The 22,716-nt window shown below is 45.3% G+C and overlaps 1 protein-coding gene across 3 annotated transcripts in view; it reads left to right on the top strand.

The window, feature by feature from the left end:
• The window catches only part of THSD1 (thrombospondin type 1 domain containing 1), a 30,679-nt gene extending 8,016 nt beyond the window's left edge, over window positions 1-22,663 (top strand). For 2 of the 3 annotated variants that reach the window (XM_055802749.1, XM_055802750.1), the window contains exons 3-5: window positions 4,098-5,063; window positions 13,251-13,409; window positions 17,824-22,663. In XM_055802749.1, the coding sequence (XP_055658724.1) occupies window positions 4,098-5,063; window positions 13,251-13,409; window positions 17,824-19,199 (2,501 nt within the window). In that variant the 3' untranslated portion in view covers window positions 19,200-22,663. The remainder of the gene's footprint in view (window positions 1-4,097; window positions 5,064-13,250; window positions 13,410-17,823) is intronic. The other variant, XM_055802751.1, reaches the window with a different exon arrangement.
• The last annotated feature ends 53 nt before the right edge of the window (window positions 22,664-22,716 follow it).

A 22,716-nucleotide genomic window follows, 5' to 3' on the forward strand; every position in this document is an offset into this window, starting at 1 on the left:
CTGTGCTTGCTCTGTCTCCGCTCTAGAACAAGGGACATGTTCTAGAATGTGTAAAGAACCTAGAATTGCCATCTTTTAGATTAATTTAATTCCAGTAGGGGTAGCAATACTTGGCTATGGCTTTTAGTACTGTTTCTTCTTTTAATAAGACAAAGTTAATTAGCCAAGTTAGGAACACTGCACTGAGCGGAGAACACAGTGAAGGTAAGTATTAAATTTGCTTAACCCACGAAGTGAGGTGAGTGAGTGCATTGTCCACCGGTTCTTGGTGAGCTAGTCCTGCAGGCATTCACAACTAGTTGACTCAGAGGTAAAAGCTATTATTCCTGAACTTTATAGTGTGGCACAGTAAGTAATTACAAGGTGCAGTTAGAGAGCTAAATCCCTTCTGCAAACTTTAGGTGCATCATCTTTTGCCTTATTTCCAGTTAAAAGGCGGACCATAATTCAGAAGATTACTTCCAAGCAATTCTGCGTATACACATCTTTGAGTATCCTATGTGTACCTAGTTTTTAGATGATTATTTTACTCATATACTTCTCTGTTTCAGACCAAGACTAATTTTTTTAATCATCCAGTATGATCTGGAAAATTATTGTAATGCTAAAAAAATGCCCTAACATACAACAAAACATTATTCTTGTTTCTTATTAGTTTTTTCTGATGTGTTTGTTTTTCTTAGCTCTGTGTTACTGGTGGCTGACAAGCCAACAACACAACCCAAGTTGGCTTAAACACAGCAAGAAACAAATAAATATCAGAACAGCAGCCTCAAATAATTCTTCTCGCTCTTCATTGAAAACAAGGATTTTTCTTTTGATCTTTCTAAGAGTGACTTCTTGCAAAGACTCCTCTGGCAGGTTGTTGATGCCACAGCCAGGCTTCTTTCAATGGGAGACCATTGTAATGGCAACCAAAAATATACGAATGCATTGAAAGCTGCCCTGACTGGCTGTCCAAACAACTTGGGTCCAAGTTTTGGTGTATGGACACAGTCATGCACACACAGTAAGCTGGAGGGCGGCTGAAGGAGCTTGTGGCAGAAGCTGGCCACTTCTGACTGGAGCCTTTTGGAGCATCGTAAAAAGCTGCTGTGTGGGCTGTCCGTGAGTGCAAAGTTCTTGTGTTATTAACCAAAGATGGGGGAAAGGATGCTGTGAACTGGGGTGTACCAGCCAGAGCTCTGCAGTGCTATAACAGCATCCTCCAGTAATTCCCACTTTCCTCACTTCCCAAATGATCTGCATTAAGGTTGATGGGAGCTAGATGGCAGTCCCCTGGCCTCTCTCCAGTCCTCCCCCACACATACACAGTGGTACTTCTTCTTGTCTGAGCCATTCCAAATAAAAAATAGTGCAAGAGTCAAGACAGAGCAAAGATAGTAGAGCAGTAGGTACAAACATCAATGTTTTTCATTACTGTCACTTTAATGTTTTTGCTGTAAGTTCAAAGCTTGAAGCTGAAATTTTTCGTGCTGGACTTTTGCCGTGGTCTGATTCCTTTTTCCTTTATAATGTTTCAGCTAAGTTGAATCTAGCCAATTCCTTTGTAGAGAAATACATCATTTTGCCCATGTTCAAAGAAACAAAAGCTCAGCAACTTGCAACCATTTCCCTGGGAAACTCTTCACACAGCTGTGGGAACTTCATGTTGGAGTGCTCGCGGTGGCCTGGGACGTGCTTTCTGCTGTCGTTGTGAAGAATTGCCCAGACTTGGTTCAGATCTAAGTCCTTGCAGATGATGGTAATGAAGTTCTCTGAAGGGTTAAGCATGCCCCAGCTCCCGCTGGTTCTTCTTGCCAGCCCCACGCAATATTGTGCATGCTCCAGCCCAAGGCAGCAGAGTTCCCCCACGTTCCACGTTTGTGATACTGGGGACTAGAGTTCTTGTCCTGTGCTCTCTGCTGTCATGCTAGCAGTGAGTGAGAAAAGTAGGAACTTGCTGGAGTTAATTGCAGGCCCAAGGAGCAGGAGAAGGTACAAGAGCTATAAAGGCAAAGAGACAAAGGCAGGAGTTTGGAAAACAATGGTAACGGAGTTAGGATAGTACCCAAGAGATATTGGCAGTAGCTGATGGTAGGAACAGGCCTGGAAAATATGGGCAGGCACAGGCAGGCACAGAGGACAGAACCAAAACATGAAGAGCAAGGAGAATGTGTTGCTGGACAGTTCATGGAGAGCCATTTTTAACAGGCATGCAGGATCTGTTTCCTGCTCTCTGAGTGTCCGAGTTGAGATCAGGTTTCCTGGAGTGCCCTGTGCTCACCACAGCTGGGATCAATGGGATCCTGCTTTGGATGTCTGAAGGACCATTGTATTTAAAATCAGGTCTTGGGTTTCTTAGGGGCACCTGCAGTTAGTTGATACTTGACACTTTTCCTCTGTGCCTGTGCTTTGTTCCAAAGACAGTAAACACAAATAGAGTCATCCTCTCATCTTCCAGGGTTATTGGGAGGATAAACTTGCTAATATTTCTAATGTGCTAATATACTGCGGTAAGAGCACAATAGAAGAGTACATGTGGGAAATGAATATATCTGTGTTATCAGCGTGGATTTTGGATGGTGTGCAGTCAGTAATGCTTGGCACCACCCATAGAGGAATGAGAAGAAAAGAGCCCTCTGGTAATGAGCACCATCCATCTGCCAAATAAAGCAGTGTCTTTTGGAAATGCAAATGAAAGTTACAGTACATACATGTAAGAGTATATGCATGATTTGTATGTGTAAGGCTGTGCGTGCCACCTTCATTCGGACTGCATGGATGTGGTTGGAGCTGGTTTTTTTTGAGGATGTGTTATAGCTGGTGGAGGGTAATAGGCTCTTCTAGTGCACACTGCACCTCACTGGTGTAAATGTCTGTAGCTGGTCAGATGAATTTCTTCCCTAAAATTTTCCCCGCTGACAAGAAAGTGAATCCAAGGTGACTAACTCAAATAGAAGCTTAGAGTGGTAGGCGTCTAATATTATGTGAGATGAGTCCTGCTACTCCTGACTGCTGAGTGCTTCTTGGCAGTTGCAGTGTTTTTCCAGCAAAGCGTTCTTTGAGGTAATCTTAAGACATATGTAACAGATTTAACAAGTCAAAGTATTGTTAGTTGATACTACCTATGAAAGGATTGCTTTAACTGAAGTTTTATGCTTCCGTAGCATCATCCAAGACTCAGAAGCCTTTTCCCAGACAATTAATTACATAAAGACGTCTCACAGTGCATTCTGTGTCTGGAATAGATGCATGTAGCTCCCATTTTTTAGATAACCTTTCTATGTTTTCAATTCTTAAGTTTCAAGCAATGCAGAAAAGCTAGCTGAGCTGAGAACGGAAATGTGAACTTCCCAATCCATTGCTTTAGATATCATCTATCCCCGCTAGTTATAGCACGTCTCAGGATAATTTGGCAACTTGCACAAACATGGTCATGCAAGAAGTACATTTAAAAAGACTGGGCCATTTGTAATGAAATGATGTCATTTAGACATGTTGCACCACATCTGAGACAAGAAAAGTGCTGCAGTCACCATCACTGTTATTTTCAGCTCTTTCACTCAAGTGTCTCTGCGATGCAAATGAGCAAAATGAAAGATTCATAAGACAGAGCAAGAGAAGAGGCTTCAAAAAGCATCATGCAGACTTCCTATTTTATTTAATTTGGGGGACATTTTTCATGTTTCTCTATTAAGAAACTACTGTGCTTTTTTTACTCAATTATAGCTAAAGTAAGTGGAACATCAGCTGGCCACTGTGAAGTGGATTTAAAGAAACTGTAAGTGAAAGAAGTTGAGAAGTTTGAGATTTTCTGTGAATGTTTTGGGTCATTTGTGTGGGGTTTTTTTTTAAACCTTGTTTTTGACCTTCCTGAACATGTTACTGCAGTGGGCTTTTTGCTGCTGCAAACCATGTCCCTGTGCAAAGGGGAGGTTGTGAGCTTTAATTGCTATAGCTAGGACCTATTTTTTGTGAACTGATTCACTTTAAAAAGCTTGAGATCCACTTCTTAAATATCCACTTTATAAATCCTTGGATTCTTCCATAAGGTAGATAAACAATCACTCGTCTCTTTGGCTCTTAATACTGTTGTGAAACTGTTTTCCTTGCAGTTCTCGGCGAAGTGGAGTATCTCCTGTTGGAGCGCCCAGGTCATGTAGCCTTCAGCAATGACACAGTATCTGTGGAATATCAGTACTATAGTGATGGTAATGTGACAGCAGAGCATCTGTCTGTGCTTTTGCTGGATGCCAGCACCAACGAGATAATTGCAAGAAAACAACTTCCAGCAAATCAGTCCCATGGGAGGGTAGAATTTGAGTGTTTCCATTTTAAGAGTGCCGGGGACTTCTTGTTCAGAATGGTCTCTCCCAGCAACAACAGCAGTGCTGCCCAGTGGAGCAGAAGAAGCATGTCTGCCCTCCATGTGGAATGGCCTGTATTTCACATTGATTTGAACAGGAGTTCAGAGGTGCTTGGGAGCTCCATTCAGGTTGGAATTTTTACGAATGAGCAGTTGTGTGCCATAAACGAGACAGTGGTTTCACTGGATGTGATATTTACTAGCACCCTTTATGAATTCAGAAGAGTAAGCTCTGACGACACTCTGGGCATTAGAACTAGCAAAAGAATCCTGCTCTCCAGGTCCCAGTGGATAGAGTTTGATTGCCCACCTGTTGGTCAAGAAACATATATCACGGTGTTACTGAAATCGTTAGAAACACGTTCCATCATTTCCTCCATAGGACCCATAGATCTCCTCCACAAATTTGGATACAGACTGGTTGTGGCACCAGAAACAACATGCAAGACTTTGGTTCAGGTCTTCATAGTCTCTCCACCGTGCACTTCTATCAGTGGAAAAATTGTCGTCTATAAAGAGGCTGTCAAGCATCCCAGCCAACGAACAACTTGGCTGTATGAAAATGCCCTTCACCCAGGAGACAACAGGACAGAATTTAACTGCACTTTGTTTGATGTGGGGAAGAACAAGTACTGCTTTGACCTCTTTAATTTCTCAAACCGAAGCCATTTCCCAACAAGAGTTAAGGAGTGTATGATGATCCAAAGGAATATGGGTTTGTACAGACGTTTGTCCTCTTTCAGCACTCTTTCCAGCCAATGTGGGTAATGATAAATAGGTTTGATTGTGGTGTCCCCTATTGAATAGCTACTTTTTGGGTCTCCTACACCAGACAAAATAGTTGTGATGTCATATGCAGTTGGGAACAAGGTGGAGTAGACTGTTACATAGAGGCATACATAAGGACATTTGGTAACAAATGCCACTTGGTGGCTTAAAACTGCGCTAAGTTAACATGAAGTACCAACCAAAACCATCTGGGGCTTTCTGACTGATGTACCTATCTAGTCTGGGTAAAACTGAAACTTGGCCTGCTCAGTGAGGTAAGAAGATACTGCAGTAGACCTGGCCCATTTGAGACACTAAAGGTAGCATTAGTCCTACCTGCATCTAGGTGTCTAAAAGCCAAAAGTCCAACATTAAGTAGTTGTCTGGCTTTTTAGTCAAGAGAGATGGGGATCTTACAAGGGTGATTCATGGGTATAAAAGATATATGGGCTGAATCCTCACTTGCGTGTCTTTTTCTCTAGCCCATTTGCTGTTTAGAGTCCTACCTGTTAGATACACAAAATTTTGGTGAGATGAATCAGGGTTTGGCCATACCAAAAGACACCGTGTCACTTGGACAGCTTGCTGTTTTTTCAGCCAGCCTTTCAAGACATGTCTCTGCTGCTTAAAATAGGCCAGCATGCATTTTCTGACCCATGAGACCACCTGGCAGATCATGGGTCACATTCATATAGCTAAACTTTTTCTTCCAGGAAAGATTAGAATCATACAAACGACCAGTCCATGGTCCATATTGTCTTTTGGGCCATGACCAGGCATAGTCTGGGAGAGTGCTAGTTAGCAGAAGCCAAAACCATGTCCAGGAGTATGAATGATCATGGTTAAGGAGTGGTCACAGTTAAGTACGATAACAAGACAGAACCTGAGCCCATTCCTCAGCCCTGCTTAAGGAGTATCTATACATTCCGTTTATATCTATAAATCTTATGCAGCTCTAGCTCCAGAGGTGGCAGTCCTTGGTTTGACAGAGTCTACAAATCACAGTAGCATGGCAGAAGAAGCAGATGAGCCAAATGTCCTCATCCCTCATTTGTGGAAGGCAACCACAGTGCAGGATGGGCAGTATGTGCACGAGGGGATTGGGGTTGGGTTGGGTTAGCCTGTGTTGCCTACATCCTGGAATGGAAAAGTAAGTTCTGTCATTTGGAGCAGGCTTGTGTCTATAGGTCATGAATTAGTCTTTCCCATCTGCACACTTCAAAGAGCTTGGGTTGAAAGGTTTGAGGTGTGCACAGTTTTCAACACCTCCCCGCCCTGGTCTCCCTGAAAAGGAAGTGCAGGAACTCAAGCCAAAAAACGGTCATTGCGCTTCATGGGCAGCTAAGTGGGATCATCAGGAGACCAGGACTGTAGGACATGCTCCATAGCACACAGTCCAGACACAGCCTACCTTAATTAGGTTCCTAGGATTGCTTGGTCTAGCTTTGCACTATTTCATAAATTCTAAAACTGTTAGCTGTTTAATTAATACTCTGTACTAAAAATGACCTCTATTTTCACCACATGCCAACCTGGGTACATAGTTCTTCTCTTCATCTTAACTTCCCATCTGCGTTCTCTGTTGGCACTCTCTTTCTTCCTTTGGCATAAGAAAGTCTATCTAAAAATGAAAGCATATTGTTTTCGTAACGGAGATAATTCTCAAGGAAAAAGGAAGATAGAATTCTAACTCTTTCTCTGTGCTTGGGTGGTATGTTACACTGATATGATCTAGATAATTACCCTGACAGATGAATACCTAGGATATGACATAGATATGTTTCGGTGCCCAATATTTAACTGTTTTAATTGATGAGATCCACCTTAAGCAATGAATCCCTGCAATCTGCTTTGTTTCCTTGGGCTCCCCAGTTGCACCACCCTTACAACCACAGTCGAAAGAATCAGGCTATGCCTGCGAAGAACAGAGTTAAGTCAATAGCTGCCAAGTTAGAAGTGTCAAATCTACAAAGCCGATGAAAGCGAAACCACACCGCGTAGCCGTAAATAAAATGTCAACCTGAAATTAATTAGACTGCAGCACATCTGACTTTGTGCCTGTATCTGCGAGACTTCAAAGCCCGCAGGCAGCGTTTGAAAGGAGCGGGGCGTGCTGGGAGGGGCGCATCAGCCTGAAGCCACGACAGGCAGAGAGAGCTGAACCGCCTGTGATGGCCATCCGCCTCCTGGCTGCTTGGGAAAGCTCTCCTGAGCCCTCTCACCCTGCTGCAGGGCACTGCGAGATGGCCTGCGTGGACCCAGACCCCGATAGCTGTTAGTGCAAAATGCGCGGCTGCTGCACAACAGACACCTCTTCTCAAGTCACTGATTTTCTGCTTTGGGCTTCCTGAACTCACTCAGTTTAAGGGGAGGAGAGCTGATAAGCCTCTCGCCTGGGCTCCTGTGCAGCATGGGCCATCACTTGTCATCCAGTTACCCTGGTGCTGAGCCCCACAGCTAGTCTTTGCATTTGTCTGCTGCTTATCCTCCAGAGAGTTATCTAGTCTTCTGTTGAAGGCGGCACAAAACAGAGACCTTTCCGATAATTTCTTTTAATACTGCGTTCTGACTTATTTTTTTTAAAAAAAGGAAGCTGTGTGTTTCATAACTAAAGCTGACCTAGCTTCATCCTCTAGCGACTGGCTCTTACTCTGCTGCTCTCTGCTAGAGGAGACAGCTGTTTCCTATCCAGTCTCCCACCCCCCTCAAAGGCATTTGCACACCCAGATCATCTCAGTCCTTCCAGATTATCTCAGTGTTCTTCCTAATAAACTGAAAAGATTGAGTCTTTAATTGGAAGGCGTTTTCTTCAGGATTTGATTAATTTTCTGTCTCTCTTTGGCTCCATTTCCATTATTTTAAACCTTTTTACTTAACAGGAGTACCAGCTTTGGGTGCTGTATTCAGATGCCCTCCTCACTGATGCTGTTTGAGCAGTAGCACTCTCCTTATCCCTACCTCTGCTTTCATTCCACCAATTGCATTAGCTAATTTTGCCATAAATGTTACCCTGTAAACTCATCTTGAGCTGTTTTTGTGTATGACCTTTCAGTATGTAATCTACCCTCCCGCAGGTACAATTAGAATTCCTTCTTTTGCATTTTGCCGATTTATGATCTACTTTGCTTGAGTTATTCTAACTTAGCAAGTACCCCACATTGCTCCATACAACTGCACTGTCTATTTTTGTCATCACAGGAGTGACATATTTTCTCAGTAATGGTTTTATATTTATTTTGATGTCAACTAGGCGAGCACTGTACAGCACTGAGCCTTATACTAATCCCTTTGGAATGTCTCCAAATGCATTCCCACTCGGTGATGATTTTCTGTTGACAATTGCGTATCAAATCTGTCACTCAGCCAGTTCTTACTTCACTTAGCGTATGCTCTATTGTTATGAAGCAGAGATATTGTCTTGTAAAAGATCAAAGCTCCTAAATCATTAAAATTATCTTTATCCAAACCACAGAGGATGAGATAAAATATGATTATTTTGTCACACCCATTTTCCATGGGTCAGGCATCAGTTGTATTCCTGACCTTTTGTCAGTCGTGCCCTTTACTCCTCATCCCAGCCAGGTTTAGTACAGCCTGTGGAACAGGAATCTGGCTTGTGTCTAGGGTAGGAAGGAGAAGGCTCCCAGTGGCCTTGAACAGGCCAGGGCAGCAGCTTCAAAATGAGTTGCAACAACCTTGTGCTACCTAAGACTGTGACTATGTCTCTTAAAGGTGGGGAATACATCTGTGAGCTAGCACTTGTGCAGCTTTCTTTAGACTCCGATTGGAGAACCTGTGAAAAAATAACAGTGAGATGTGAATCATTTCATTCGTCTCAGTGGGATGTTAATTGTTTCACACAGGTGACTTAGAGATTCATGTAGCTAATTTTTTCCCTGTTTCACTGGATTATTTGAATGTCTGAGGTAGGAAACTCTGTTAGATCATCTTACCCAGCAACAGACGCATTGCAGGCTCATTCTTTTCAATGCTTTATCCTGTGCTTTGTTCATCTGGAATTTAAGTGTCCCCAGCAGTGAGACTTACGCACTCCTTAGAAGGATGTTCCATGTCCTAGCCTGTATCCCTCGTGAAACATTAGGGATGAGACTGATAAAATGAATCAGTAATATGCCCATAGAAATTTTTATTCATATTTCCGGTGTTAATTAACTTTCTTTTACAGTTCTTAGTTACACTCCTGAGACCAGTTTCAACTTCGGTGTGACTCCCAGTAGTTTCTTGCACTTGTCGACAGCAGAGATTAATTTTTTTCATCTGTCTTTTGCTAACTGTCAAAAAAAGCTATTGAGGGGTCAGCAAGATGTAAGAGGCGCGGCTGTTGCCAGCAAAGAGGAAGGCAGGAGAAGACCTTCTGAAGGGAAAAGTGGTCAGTAAGGGAGGAGGAGAGTAAGTGGAGTATCTAGGGGTCAGGCTTCCATCAAATTCTCACTCCCTGGATAAGATTGTATGAATCAGACCTGCCTATCTGTAGGAAACTCTGGGAACTAATTAGCTCTATTGCCTGAATCTGTATCTGGTTTGCATTTATTTAGAAACAGGCAGATGCAGGGGATGTGGGTATGCTAGGGCTGGTTTGTACCCCATCAGCTTCTCCTGTGTCAGTGAATACTTCATCTCCACACCCTCAGCGTTTTAGGAATAAATCAAGTGTTGTGGACTCACTGGGATAGCTCTTGGCTTCTGAAAAAAATTTTTAGGCTGTGCCGCCATGATTCTTAAAGATGTCTGTAATTTGCCCAGGTGGAGTCTAGGTTTTTGTCTTTTAAAGAGATCCTCGTCATTTCGTTGTCCAAATTAGTAACCTGTTGGAGCATGCCACTGTTTCGGTGCACCCAGGCTTCATTTCCATGGGAAGAGAGAAACACGGAATAGCTGAGAAGAGTGTTTGCCCAGGCCTTATCCAAAGACCAATACAATGTGTGTGCGCCCAGGCTCAGGACCTAAAAACTATCTCAGTTTCCACAAATATCCTGCAGTCCCCCAGGCTAGTGTAGGCATTTACATGAGCCTGTAAGTAATTAGTGATTTTGTCCTGTATCACTGGTCTTGTTGAAGTGCTTAGGACTATCATGTGCTGTAAGGATGATGCTCTCAGCAACCCTTGCTGGCTGTGCCGTTGGATAGCACTACATGCTCAAAGTCTTACGAACACAGAAATTTGAGGGGAGATATTTATGCAGAGCAACAATTAACACAGTTAATTGCATTTATCTTTCATGCTGGCAGATCTGCCAACTGTCAGCTATTTCAGACTAACTCATCAGTTAGATGTCTTCACGTTGATAATTGATTCCTCAATTGTATGTGAAAAAATTCACACTTATTAGAGCTAGTTTGCGGTGCGTACCTTCTGGGTTTTCCCCTAGCGCTTTGGATCTGTTTTGTCTTAAATGAAGGTTAATCATTTAATTTCCTTGGGGGAGAATAAACTATGCTTCATTTTCTTTTACATTCTGGTAATTGCAGGAGGTTGCAGAACAAGTTGCAGGAGTTTAAATCTCCCGTCGTTCGTTCGTGGGAGCTGGAGCATTTCCTGCTCTCCTGCTGCCTAAGGTGCATATTCTTAGCCCCAAAGCTATGGTTGCCAAGTGTTTTTGCTAAGGAACTCTGTGCCCTCAGCTGAAGCTGAAGTCAGTGAAAAGTGCCCTGGAGCAATGGGCACATCATACGTTTGACGTCAAAGTTAGAAAATTACTCATCCTAAATGTTCTTGTACGTTGAAGCCCACAGGCATCAATGCAGAGGCTGCCGAGCACCCTTCACTATCACCAGTGTTAATACCGGAGGCAACTGGAACCTTTCAGGATCTGGGTCTATATCTCACTGTAGTTAACAGAATTTTAAATGAACAGGGAGTGTGGAGAGAAGGAAACGAGCTAGCTCACACACTGAAAATATGGTAGAGACTCATCAAGCTGCTCACATAAAGTAGTCTGTGAGGAGGTAGGTGCTTCTCCAGCTGAGCTACCTCCTTCTGCCAGTGATGAGGGATGCTGCTGGAGTCTTTCATGATACTGATATGAAGAAAAGTGTTGTGAGATCCCCAAATACTGTGATACCGTGAAGTAATTTTTGAGTAATTTTGGAGGATGGATCAGTGAGCCCTGACTAAATTATGGCCTTTTTTCCTTCCTGCCCTTGCTAATAGCTCTGCTCGCTAGCTGATGTGACGTTGCAACTGTCCAGGGTCGTACCTTTGAGAGATCCTTACCCCAACAAGCTTCCTCATTTCCCCTCCCCTTGGCATCCTCTGACTCCTTTTCCTCCTGAGACCACGCACCATCCAATCTTGCTCCATTTTGCGCTTTACTGGGAACTGACATAACTGCAAACTGGAGGAGGAGTGCAAAAGCTCAGCCTGCCTCTGGGCTCCTCACCCCAGCTGTAGCAGCTCTCCAGCACCAGAAACAGAGGGGCGAAAGCAGAGAGGTGCACGAAGAGCACAAAGTGAAAGACAGCCTGGGATCATGGATGTCACAGTATTGTGGAGTCAGTGGCAAATAGCCGGAGAGGTCACTTGGTGTTGTGTGGGCTTTACAACCGCAGCACCACCAGGGCGTCTTGCCATGCCCATTTCTACTCTGCATTAGGCAAGGCAGACATACTCAAACGTGCATGCACACAGATGTGCGTGAGTATGTGCCCACACACGCTTTACAGCCTTGGCTGACAGCACAAGTGTAAGCTCAAACCCTCTGGGCCCCATCCTGCAATGCAGGTGAGTACCTGCACGCAGGAGACCAGCCCCGCTGGTTCTGTTACGCTGCTTGTGTTAACGTTATTCCTGCTGGCGTGCGCACAAAAATTCATAGGACAGGGCCCAAACCAGTTAAAATTTCATGTTCATTGAAACACAGCTGTATTTAATTTTTGTTAGACAAAAATTAAAAGTTATTTTCAAAAATAGTAACAATAGAGCAACGAAGATAACATGAAATCATAAAGCCAGTCATGCAACACTGTCTAGTCCTTTGATATGGTAACTTGGTCACTGTCCAGGAGCTCAGGGCTCAGGGGCATGCTAGCAGCAAAGCAACTGTGTCATAAAATTAAAGATCATGACCTGTGTTGGCAGTGGCAGCACCATAAATTATTTAAAAGAGCAAACTTTAACAAACCTAATCTACTTCTCTTTTTTTTTTTTTTTTTTTTTTAAAATTAGTTGTTTTTCCACTTTAGCTGTGAGTGGTGAAATTGAGTTAAGTGGTGTATTGTTTTTCTTTCTGGCAGATTTCAAAACCAGGCCACCAAGTCAACTGACCCATAGGAGAGTCCCCAGGGTTTTGTCCTTTAAGATTACACCTGGACTCATGCGTTAGTTTGGAATTTAAAGTTGTGGTCCTGCTTCAGCGTCACAGCTGCCAGATGTGGGCAGGAACGGTCCCTTTATCCCTCTTGGGTTTTTGCTGCTGTAAAGTTTGAGTGTTGAACACCGGATGAGGATGTTGTCTAAGCAAAAGGGGGATTTCATTAAACATTAAAAAATGATAATGTTTGAGGTAGTATTAGAACTTGAGTCTGCCTCCACTTAAAATAAATAAATGAACCTGCAAAATTATATCTTGAGTTAATTGTCTAACCATAAGCAATAGGGGCCTGTAAGCTGTCAAATGAGTGATTCAATAACATGTTTGTGTGGCTGAGAAGATAATAAAGAAAAACCCCAGTATTGCCGTTTCATTAGACCTTGTAGGCTCATCCTCCTTTCACAATCATATAAATCAGGAGTAACTACACTTTAGTTATCCTGCTGTAAAAGCACTATTTGTCAGGCAGGAATTAGATGAATATATAAATTACTAACCCATTCCAAAGATCTGTGGATTAATTTCCATTTGCTGTTCCAGGCAGAACCTGCCTGCCAGTTGACCGACTGCTGTGTTGCTGGTTGGCACTGGAGTGAGAAAAGGAAAACAGTGGAAGCTTTGCCCCAGACTCTTGATGGGAACAGGAGCAGGTCCCTGGATGCTGCTTGCTCTTTTGGGGTTGCTGTTTGGATTGTTAGGCTATTTATTGCTGGTTTTCTCAAATAAGAGAAGGCAAATGGCTGTGTCTTTAAAGGTAAGGAGGCAGATGCATTCCTTATTGCTGTGAGTTTATGTATTTGCAGAAACGTGGAGCCCATGGCAGCCCTGGAGCCCCTGCAGTGTCACCTGTGGGGACGGCGTCCGGGAGCGCTCCAGAGAGTGCCTCACCTCCTCGCCGGCAAAACCAGGCTGTGCTGGATCACCGAGGGAGACTTCCTTGTGTTCACTGGAGGAGTGTTTGTGTACGTAGCTCTGCTGTCCTCTTCCCTGTGGTTGCATGTCTCCCCTGGAAAAAGCAAAGGGCCTGTTACCAGAAGGGCTTTGTAAAATGGAAGTATCTGATTTCTCCTTCAGTCATATTGATTGTGGGGGGGTGTCACGTTCCTGCAGTTGATGGAGTAGGGTGGGAGCCTACATGTGTTTGTAGGACAGCTGGAGATAGGGCTCCAAGGTGTAAGAAGATTTCTGAAACCTGTGGGTGCTATGGAAGGGGTTTAAAATCTCCAGCATGGCCAGGGAGCAGAGAAGGGCTGAAGGAGAGATCCTGGGGCTAGCAGAACATGTTCAGTACTGAAAGCCAAAGACCCCAGGCAGCGGAAACCTATTAAAAGAGGGCTGGTTCCAGCTGAGACCCACAGTGAGGTTCCCATTCTGGGAGTTTTGAGGTGGCAGTGCCAGGTCTCCCCCTGCTCCAGCCTGCCACTACTGTGGGCCAGTGACAGGGCAGACTGGCCAGTGCCGGTGGGTGGCTAGTGGGTACGGATACAAGAGACTTAAGTGTCCTGTAAGGTGAGAGGGGGTTACAGTAGCCACATGGCCGTGGTGAGGCTGGATGAGGCTGTGCCAGCCCCATAGCTGAGTGTTTGCAGCCATCATAAGGGGCAGAAGTGGCCCCTTTTAACAGGGCGCTGGTGCTTAGTCCATGCTAAACTTTCGCTTCTTGCAAACTCCCTGCTGGAAAGGAGGGTGCTGTCTCTGGAACTGGAGAGCTGCTACAGCAGGGCCAAGGGGCCCTAGAGGTCCATCTGCTCAGAAACGGGCTCATCTACAAGCTCCAATCAATGCCTTCTGTCCCACAGGTGCCACAGGGGACAAGGATGGGGAGGGGAAGGTGCCCAGGGACTGTGCAAGCTCCTAAGCTCTCAGGATGTAATTTAGCAGATATTTTAAGCTATTGCAAAGTGAGCAATGCCTCACCCCTTGTTTTGGCTGCTTCTGTGAACTTTCTTGTGCTGGCAAAAGTGCTGTGTGGAGAACTGGAATGCAGCCACCTAAAGAACTGACAGTTTAGGAAAGTAGGGAGGTTGTTTCTCACACGGCCACTGAAAAGAGAAGGACAGGAGAGGGGGAGAATGTGTAGCTGGAGCAGGAAGACCACAGGACGACTTTTTAAATGGAGATGTTGGCTTGAACCAGCTTTAGGGTGTTTGTTGAATGAAGACCTCAGAAGTATACAGGCAGGGCTGAAATGTATCGGGAGCACTCTAAGAAGTGGGTTGTGTTGAACAACAGGTCAGGCGAAGGGAAAATATTAAAAATTGTATTCTATCAAGTCAGATAGTGCACTTTGTCAGTGTTTGTGCAGCACTTGGGATGTTTAAACAGCTTGTTGTTAAACTGTCTGATGTTTTTAATGACTAGAAAATGCTGGCCATGTGGGTTTGCTTATATTGTAACGCTGCAAGTGTAAGCAGGGAGGAACAAGTCAAATGTTTAGGGCCCCAGCTTAAAACTGATTCCCTGCTCTAGGTCTGGTTGTCTTCTCTATGCCGAGCAGTCAGAATGCTGTGGGCAGTAATGCCACCAGCAAAATGCAGTGGGGTTGTTGGTATTTTTCTAAAGCTGATACTGAGCTGTGCTATTCCGCGCCTCCTGTTACCTGCCGGAGGGGTATGTCTGTAAGGACAGTATTTGGCTTGGCTCCTTGCTGGGCAATTTCACCCCACTCCTCTGGAGCTCTGAGGGCAGTCCCAGTGCAGAGAGCTCCCCAGAGGATGGTCCATGCATGTGGAGCATGTGCTGGACACGGGGTTTGTGCATGCACCCTGCTTTACCTGCACAGAAGTGACAGGACTCTGGTGCTTCTCAGAGGTGTCACTCTTTCTCTGCAGGTGCACAACTGTATAATGCATATGGTGGTTTCCAGAGATATCAGCCGTCCTGTGCCAGCCTGGTTAGAGATACAGCCTAACAGTACTCAGCAGGTCTGGACAACCCTCAGATTCTAGCGAGGTCTATGGGTTGATAAAGAGGGTTTATATATAGAAAACACAGATGCACAGGAGGCCTACATCTGCACCCATTGCCCTGGGATCATCTGGAGGAATTGCCTCGCTTCTCTCTTGCACGTGGTTTCTAATACTCCTGCTCCCATGTCAGGCAGCTTTCTTTACAGAATCACCTACATGATTTCATCTCATTGAATCCTAGGGTGCTTGAGAAGTGACTTGACACCGTGATATTACAGTGTTCATCTGCTGCCTGATCTCAAGCTGGGAGTGTCACTCTTCCCCACCCCCTGACTGTCTGCACCTTTCTGAAGCAGGCAAGCTTTTTTTTCAGCATAACTGTGTTTGCAGTCATTAGTCCAGCAGATGGAGCAAATGGCTGAATAAATGAAACCAGCACACAGCCTAGGGGCAGAGGTAGATGAGAAGGAGAGAGTGGCAAATCTATGCAACTAAGTCCTGTTTCAAACCTCGCCATTCCCTAGCTGTTAGCTTTCTACTCCAAACAATACAGCACAGTATCTGCATTACAGATAGAAAACGGAGTCTTTAGAAAATAACTGGACTGAGGGAAGGATGAGCAATGAAGGGATTGCTCCGCTGTGGTGGTACTGAACAGAGCAAATGCTGGTCCTGCCTTCTTCCCTGAGGTCAGCATGTTCACTCCCTGCTCAGGCCCCACAACAGCAGTGTTCCATGCTCTGGCGTGGTGGCATTGGGCTGAATGCAAGTTTTAGACATCCTCCAAAAAGGACTCAGCAGGCGGTGGTCTTGTTCTTTAAGCTGATGTCAAGCTCTCAGAGTGACATGAAGGTCAGAGTTAACCCAATGGCAGGATTTTTCAAAGGGCTTGGGACTGTCGGGTGGTCCTGAGTCAAAGAAACAGATCTCCTGCCCAGCGCAGCACCCTGCATGTCTGTTGTCATAGCAGCCTGAGACCTTCTGGTCTGTGTTCATCAGTGCATTTGTGCATCCTGCACAACTAATCGCCGTGCTACCAGCTTGCTGTGGAATGAGTATTATTCTGAATTATGGGAAGTACATGGTGTCTCCTTCTTGTTATTCTGCAGACGCATTTCCTATGCCTGGACAGTCACTGTGGTGCTGGCAGGAGCACCTGCCAAGTTTTACAACAGACTGTCTATCACTCTGATGGAAGGCTTTGGGTTCCGGATAAAGCTAGAGACTGGGACAGGGTTGTTAAGTGGTTCAGTCTGAGCTCACAGCTTTGTGGCCAGCTCTTGTCAACTACAACTGAGCAGCTTCATCCTCCGACGGCATTTTTGTGGCCTGACAGCTGACGTTTGGCCACAAGAAACTGGGGAGTGCTAACACACACTAAAATTATCTGCTGCACCAAATCATCCACTTTCCACCGTGCTATGTTCTGCTCAGGGTTGCATCTGAAATGCTAGAGACCTCATCCACAAAAAGAATTATTAATCTCTCATTGGTTCAGCCTTCTGTAATGAGGTGCAATGGGCAGGTGGAGGTTTAAATAGGGATGTGGAAAGCTCTGAGATGTTCAAATTCCAGATTAGAATCATATAATATCTCAAGTTGGAAGGGACCCGTAAGGATCATAGAGTCCAGCTCCCTGTTCCTCGCAGGGCTACCTAAAATTAAACCACATGACTAAGACAATCTTCCAGATGCTCCTTGAACTCTGACAGGTTTGGTGCAGTGACTGCTTCCCTGGGGAGCCTGTTCCAGTGACTGACCACTACCTTAGTGAAGGAGGGCTGCAGGATATTCTTCCCTCTTTGAAGGCCCATCTCCAGTCCACGACAGAAGAGTGTCAATACTAGAATGCCAGGGGCATGAGAGCAGTGGCCTTCTCAGTTGGGAGCCTGCTGTAGAGGGGGAAGGTTTCAGCGTCTGGGGCTGTGACATCAGGCAGCAGTGGAAGAACCATCCTCAGAGGACTCCTTAGAAAAGATACACTGCCCATGCTAGTGCTGTCTCTCTGCTCTTCAGACTCACTGCAAATCTCACGCCCGCTTAAGCTATCCTAAAAGTAAGTCTAAAGTGGTACCTGAAGTACTAATGTGGGTCGGGTTATTTTTTTCCCCTTTTACGGCACCTTTCACCAGAGGATCTTAATGTACTTCATAAAGGAGGACAAATAGTGTTATCCCATTTTACACGTATTTAGGAGTGCCTTAAGGAAATGGCGGAACAGGAAAAAGTAAAGATTACATTGAAAAGGTCCATGGGGAGCCTTGGTGTAAAGTAAGTAGATCTGTTCCTGCCAGTTTGAAGTCATTGGTAGTAAGTCATCTCCAATGAGCAAATTTTAATGGCAGTTGGACAGCTTCCTGTACTGTATTAATTGGTTATTTTTTCTTTGCAGTAACGTATCCATCCTAAAATACCAAAGTGCTGATGGCAGTGCAACTCTGACAGACATGTGTGCTCTTTGTTACAGCTATCAGGCCTCCCACTCCACCTTCTGTCCAGCCAGGAGAGGACCAGAAAGCAAATAATATAGTCACCGTCACAGGTATCTCCCTATGCTTGTTCATCATCTTTGCCACTGTTCTCATCACCCTCTGGAGGAAGCTCTGTAGAGCTCAGAAGTGCAGCACTGCTGTCCGCCGAAACTCCGTCCATTCCCCCAGCTTCCGGAAAAACTCTGATGAGGAGAACATTTGCCAAGGCAACAAGCAGCGGGACAGTTTTGCCGAAGGAGGGGATGCCCCTGTTAACATTCCTCTGACTTACAGGCGAAGCCTCCAATTTGCCCAAGAAGATGATGCCTCTGGAAGCGAAAACTTTCAGCCAAACGCACAAAAAATAATCCCTCCGATTTTCAGCTACCGCCTGGCACAGCAGCAGCTGAAAGAGATGAAGAAGAAAGGGTTGACTGAGACCACCAAGGTGTACCATGTCTCTCAGAATCCCCTCACGGACACGGTTGTTGGTGCTACCACGATGCTTCCCCTGAGTGGGGAGAACCAAGAGGAGGCAGTGGCGAACAAATTTAGGATCAAATCTCCATTTCTGGACCAGCCAGCCAGTCAGCCCAAATTCCTGGGGGAAAGCTCTCACCCTAGGCTGGATTTTCCGTTCTCACAGGCCAATCCTGCCATGAGCCCTACTCAGACCTTAGTAAGAAGAGCTCATTTCAAGCACCAGGATAACAGAGGGGACTTACCCGAGAGGGGCTGTCACAGAAACCCACAGTTTAGAAGAACAGCCAGTTTCCATGAAACCAAAAAGGCCAGGCCTTTCAGAGAGAGAAGTATGTCCACCCTCACCCCCCGACAGACTCCCCTCTACAACTCCAGGACCAGAACGTGGGACCAGGGTTTGGAGGACAGGACGCGGCCAAAATCGAGGAACACCAATCACACGTGTGAAAAGCTGGATCAGCCCCACAGCACTGTGCTGGGGTGCGAACCACAGGGCCACGGCACAAAGGGCCACCACAGGGCAGGTCCCCCGGTGAAGAAGCTGGACCTGATCACTGACCGCCAGCCTGCTGGTCAGGAGAAGGCAGCTGATAAGCCCGAGCTCAGCCGTAGTAAGAGGGGCCCTTCACCTAACCCCAGAGGTGCGTGGCGGAAGGAAGCGGGCTCGACTGGCAAGGATAATTCCCAGAGAGGCCCAGGCGTGAGCCCTGCCCAGTACCGAAGGGACAAGTGCCAGAGCTTCCCCTTGGACCCTGAGTTTGCCTTTTATGACAATACTACTTTTGGCTTAACGGAGGCAGAGCAGCAGATGATCGACCTCCCCGGGTATTTCGGCTCAAATGAAGAGGATGAAACAAGTACTTTAAGCATCGAGAAGCTGGTGATCTGAGTGACTCATTGCAGCCCTGCAGGAGGGGCGTGCACAGGAGAGGGTCTGCAGGGTCGGTTGGCTTCTGGTGGAAGGGGCAGCAGGAACTGCATTACCTCTGCACAGAGCAGGAGGGAATAATGCCCCAAGTCTGGCTTCTGGGAACACATTCCTTTCTAATTACTGGAAAGTGCTTCCGTGTAATTATTTTTTGTATGTATGTGTGTACAATACACACAGAATACCCTGGGAAAGCACATGTTAGTGAAGGTGTGACGCAGGAATAGCCAACAGATTTTATTGTGTAAAGCAGTCACGTTTGGTGCGTCATGCATGATGAATGCCACTGATCTAGCCTTTCTCACCTTGTGGACCATGTACTAGTAGATTATGATATCCTAAAGCATCTATTGTCCAGTATCCTAGACCATCTGTCCTAATTAGTGGATCATTGGCCATTTAGAAAACATAAACGTCAAGTTGCGAGCAGTTTTCATTGTTTTTCTGGTAGTTGTTATTGAACTGTGTTGATTCGTCATTTGTAGTTGCTCAAATAAGTCATATGGTGGTGTTTTTTTTAGCTGGTTGCATGAAAGTGCAAACAATTGATGCTGAATACTTGGACTGAACTTAAAATTGAGGAGGTGTTTTTCATCATTCAAGACTTTGATATTTTCTGTCTGCCAATATTTATGTTAAGAAAACAGTAATGTGCAAATATTTGCGGGAGATTAGTAGAAAAGGCATGATGCTGGGAGGGCAGAGAAAATTGATCATCAAATTTTAGTCCTCACAGAAATGTTAAGGCAGCATTGAAGCATCGGTAAAAGACAGTGAGAGAATTTTTGAATCACCCATCTTTTCTGTAATCATCTTTGCCTTTATTAAACTTTTAAAAAATGTAAATAACTGACAATAATACTACTACAGCAAGCTCAAAATAAATTATGAACAAAATCAGTGAACAACAGATTTATTTGATGAATACCTGTTTTGCGGACAAAAAGAAAAAATAAAGTGGCTTGACATCTGGTGATTCCTGGAGAATCATGGTGAAGTACAAAAGTTACATTGTTTTGGTTTTTTTTGTTGTGCTTTAAAACCAGAGATCACAGTTTGGTGATTACACACTGCTGCAAGTATTCAGAGCTGGGTTGAAACCCCAATTAACAACCGAGACAGAGCTCAGGCCAGTGAGAATGACTCAGAGACTTTGCTTGCCATTTGTTAGGATAACCGTCTCTTCAGGGAGTTTGCAAAGACCAAGGGAATACTATTGGGCAAAAACAAGAAAAGAGGAGGTGCTGCCCATGGAGGATGGAGTGAAAGGAGATAGCTTCAGGCAAAGGACTGTCAGTCTTAAAACAACTCCGCCATAAGGAGCCCAACCCTACATGCCCTATAGCCTGCCTTGTGGGTGTGAGGGAAAAACTAGCATGTGCTCAGTTCTCTGGCTATCTCTCAACACTGGCTTTCTGACCAGAAAGATAGATTTCACAGGGCCACACTTTTTTTTCCCTCCAAACCAACTATTTTGAAGGAAGAGCAGCATCACTGTGCATTAGCCAGTTACCAGTGGCACCCCACTGAAGTATCCAAAGCATATGCACAGGTAACTTGACAGGCACACAGCAACAGGACTTGCTGTGACAGCCTAGGAGGAGCAAGACACTCGGCATTTGGCTGCCAGAACGAAACCCCGCCATTTGAATGGCCTTTTTTTGATGGGTAACATTTCGCAGCTGCTGCTGGAGCGCCAGATCTGACTCGCAGGGTGATGCGAACTCCCTCTTTCCCAGGAGCTGTGCCAGCACACTGCATTGTCGGCATTCAGCCCTTTGGCCCAGCGTGGCTTTAGTACCAGCTATGCATTCCCATAAACCATCAACTTGAAATGCTGTTTAAAGCATTTGAGAACATGTCCACACTTGAAGAGTGATCCAAAGCTAATCAAATGTGATGAGTCTTTAAATTGACTTAAATGAGCTGGAAATCAGAGCTCTGAAGCAATTGCTGCTCAGGTTACTTACCACCCCTGTACTAAGGTAAACTCCACAGTGTCAAGAACATTTGCCCTGAAGCAGTGATCTGTCAGCGCTGGAGCTACAGGGCTACAATATTTACAGCTTCCATGAGCCTCTCAGCACGGGAGGCCCTGGAGAAACAGGAGATCAAATGTACAGCACAGCAACATTCAGCAAGCAGTCTCCTAACCCTCAGTGGGAGTGATCTGAGCTTGGCAGTAGCCTTCAGATCAAATAAGTTCTTAGCTAGTGGCATTTTACCCTGTTTATTAAGGTAAAGAGACTTCTGAAACACTTCCTGGGGTTTGCTGTGGGAGTTGCAGGGTACTACACAAAGCCCTGTGACCTCTGCATCTCCAAGGGGGTTCCCTGCGTGGCAGAGGAGGGGGACCCTCACTCTTAAGCCAGATGCTGCTTCCTGAAACCTTGTCTCGGGGTCGAACTGTGTTCAGAACAGCTACTGTAATGCACTACATGTACTTAGGTACATCTTGCATCTAAGGCAGCAAGGCAGACCCCTTCCCTCCCAGCCTGTCAGATCTTGGTCCCTTTCTCTCTCAGAGAAAGAGAAAAAAAAGCACCTTCACATATTCATGCTGGCTGAAGGCAGTCCAAATATAATGCCTGCCTCTCCATATTAACATAGAAGGGGGAAGAGGCTCTGTACTCTGGGCTTTACATCACTCACTGGGGAGCTGGACTGGGTAACAGTTGTCTGACCAAGCCTTGTGGACTTTTATTTCCAGCTTGATGCTCTATTATCAGATGTCTTATTGCCTGCTCAGTGAACTGGCAAACCACTAATGCTGTCTCTTTGGTGCTGTAGTTGATTTCCAGCATACAGAGTCAAGCATCACCAGTCTGTAATCTTTATCTTGCTTCCCTAGCCCTCTACTGAAGAATGGGATTGAGCATCATCTGCCAGAAGGCATTAACTTATTTCACTCGTGTTTCTCTGTGTCTTCTGCCTAGACAAAAATTGTCCTTACTGCCCTCAGCACTGCATCTGTGGCCCCACGGTTACAACATGTGCAAAGTGATTCCTTACGTTCCCAACATGCAGTTACAACCTGGCACTAAGATTTTACCATAGCAAAATAGAGAATTAGGGATCAGAAAGGAAATAGTAAGTGCTGGCTGTTTGCAGTGGTTTCTTCACAAGGGCAACCTCATTTCAGGGGCATAGTGCAAGTTTCGTTCCATGTGGGTACATGCCAATGCTTGGGAAGAGAGCAGCAGTGCAGCCTTGCCAGGGCACAGGCTTCAGGAGCATGGTTCCCTGGAGCGCTGGCCCATTGTGCTCCAGTGTTCACCTTTGCAGTCACTGGGATGTTTAGGAAGAAGTGAGAGCAGGGTTTACCTCTTGACAAAGCAGAGGAACCAAACCAAGTTTCACACTGAACCTGCACATGTTTCTGCATTTGTCCAGGACAGCTTGAGCCATGGAAATTAAACTTACCTTGCAGACCCACTCAACTATCCAGAACAGCAGGTGCAAAAGCACTAGAGTCAAT

Source organism: Falco peregrinus, chromosome 4, assembly GCF_023634155.1.
Source record: "Falco peregrinus isolate bFalPer1 chromosome 4, bFalPer1.pri, whole genome shotgun sequence".
NCBI lineage: Eukaryota > Metazoa > Chordata > Aves > Falconiformes > Falconidae > Falco > Falco peregrinus.